The sequence below is a fragment of the Antrostomus carolinensis genome, unplaced genomic scaffold, assembly GCF_000700745.2.
Source record: "Antrostomus carolinensis isolate BGI_N321 unplaced genomic scaffold, ASM70074v2 scaffold45259, whole genome shotgun sequence".
NCBI lineage: Eukaryota > Metazoa > Chordata > Aves > Caprimulgiformes > Caprimulgidae > Antrostomus > Antrostomus carolinensis.
Window position 1 is genome coordinate 8,271 of NW_010340139.1, and position 1,069 is coordinate 9,339.

General features: G+C 56.3%; 1 protein-coding gene across 1 annotated transcript in view; it reads right to left on the reverse strand.

Moving 5' to 3' along the window:
• The window catches only part of XKR5 (XK related 5), a gene marked incomplete at its 5' end in the record, with an annotated part of 4,535 nt that extends 3,524 nt beyond the window's left edge, over nucleotides 1-1,011 (reverse strand). The window contains 2 exons of the mRNA XM_010176069.1: nucleotides 544-725; nucleotides 828-1,011. Coding sequence (XP_010174371.1) covers nucleotides 544-725; nucleotides 828-1,011 — 366 coding nt within the window. The remainder of the gene's footprint in view (nucleotides 1-543; nucleotides 726-827) is intronic.
• Nucleotides 1,012-1,069: the final 58 nt, after the last annotated feature.

The following is a 1,069-nucleotide window of genomic DNA, read 5'->3' on the forward strand; positions in this document are numbered from 1 at the left end:
TGCTGAATCTGGTCTCCTCTGCAACCTTGTCACCTCCCTGCTTAGATCCTCTGACCACTCTCTCCCTTTTAGCACCAGGGCATCTCCATCTCTGGTGACTGTGACTGGACCAGACACTGACACCAATTTGAGCGTGACCTTGCACACATCATGACTCCACACTCCAACTCCTCCCTTTGCACACCTAAAAGTTCACCTTTTCTCCAAAACAGCCCCAAAACTCTAAATGCTCATCACTGCACTGTGATTCGGGTTGGATCATCAAGAGGAACATGTGTTGGGTTCAAACCCTCTTGCACTGGAGGTCCCCCATACAGAGGACTGACTGTACCCACCAGGAGAAGCCATGGGTAGCTCAGAGACTCCTCCAGGTTCAGCCACAGCAGATCTTTAAGCTTTGCACTGGGGCTTCCCAGTTCCTTTGCAGCGTGTTCCTCCATCCAGAGCCTGCTCTGCACCCTGCCAGGTGGGCACATACATCCCCCATCCAAACACATCACCCCTCTGCAACTTGCAGCATCCTCCTGGGAAGTCCTCGCTCACCAGGGATGAAGCCCGTTGGGTTGACCACCACGATGATGTAGACCTGCAGCAGGAGGTGAGGCAGGGTCTGCAGCAGGGCTTCCAGGAGCCGTAGAACACACACGTCCCCATGCTGCATCAGCACCTCCTCAGCACAGGCATTGCCCCCCGTCATTGTCACCATCCGCAAAACATCCCAGTACCTGCAAGAGTCACCGTGATGGGGTGTCCACCTTGGTTTTGGCAGGTTTGTGACTGTGCCCAGGTTGAGAGGGGCTGGATGGACCATAGGGAACATCTCTCACCGCTTCCAGAGGCCCAGCTGCAGGAGATGGAGCACCAGGAGCCAGCAGCCGGGTGGGTGGCCATCTGCTCTGAACCAGAAGATGCTGAGGAGCTGAGTGGCATAGCCGGGCACCACACAGGCAATGGTCAGCCCAAACCAGCCCAGCTCCCCATGGATGAGGTAGTGGATGATGGTGCAGAGCCCTGGAGAAGAGCAGAGACACATCATGGAGGGATGCCACAGCCATGCACACCCAGCAGC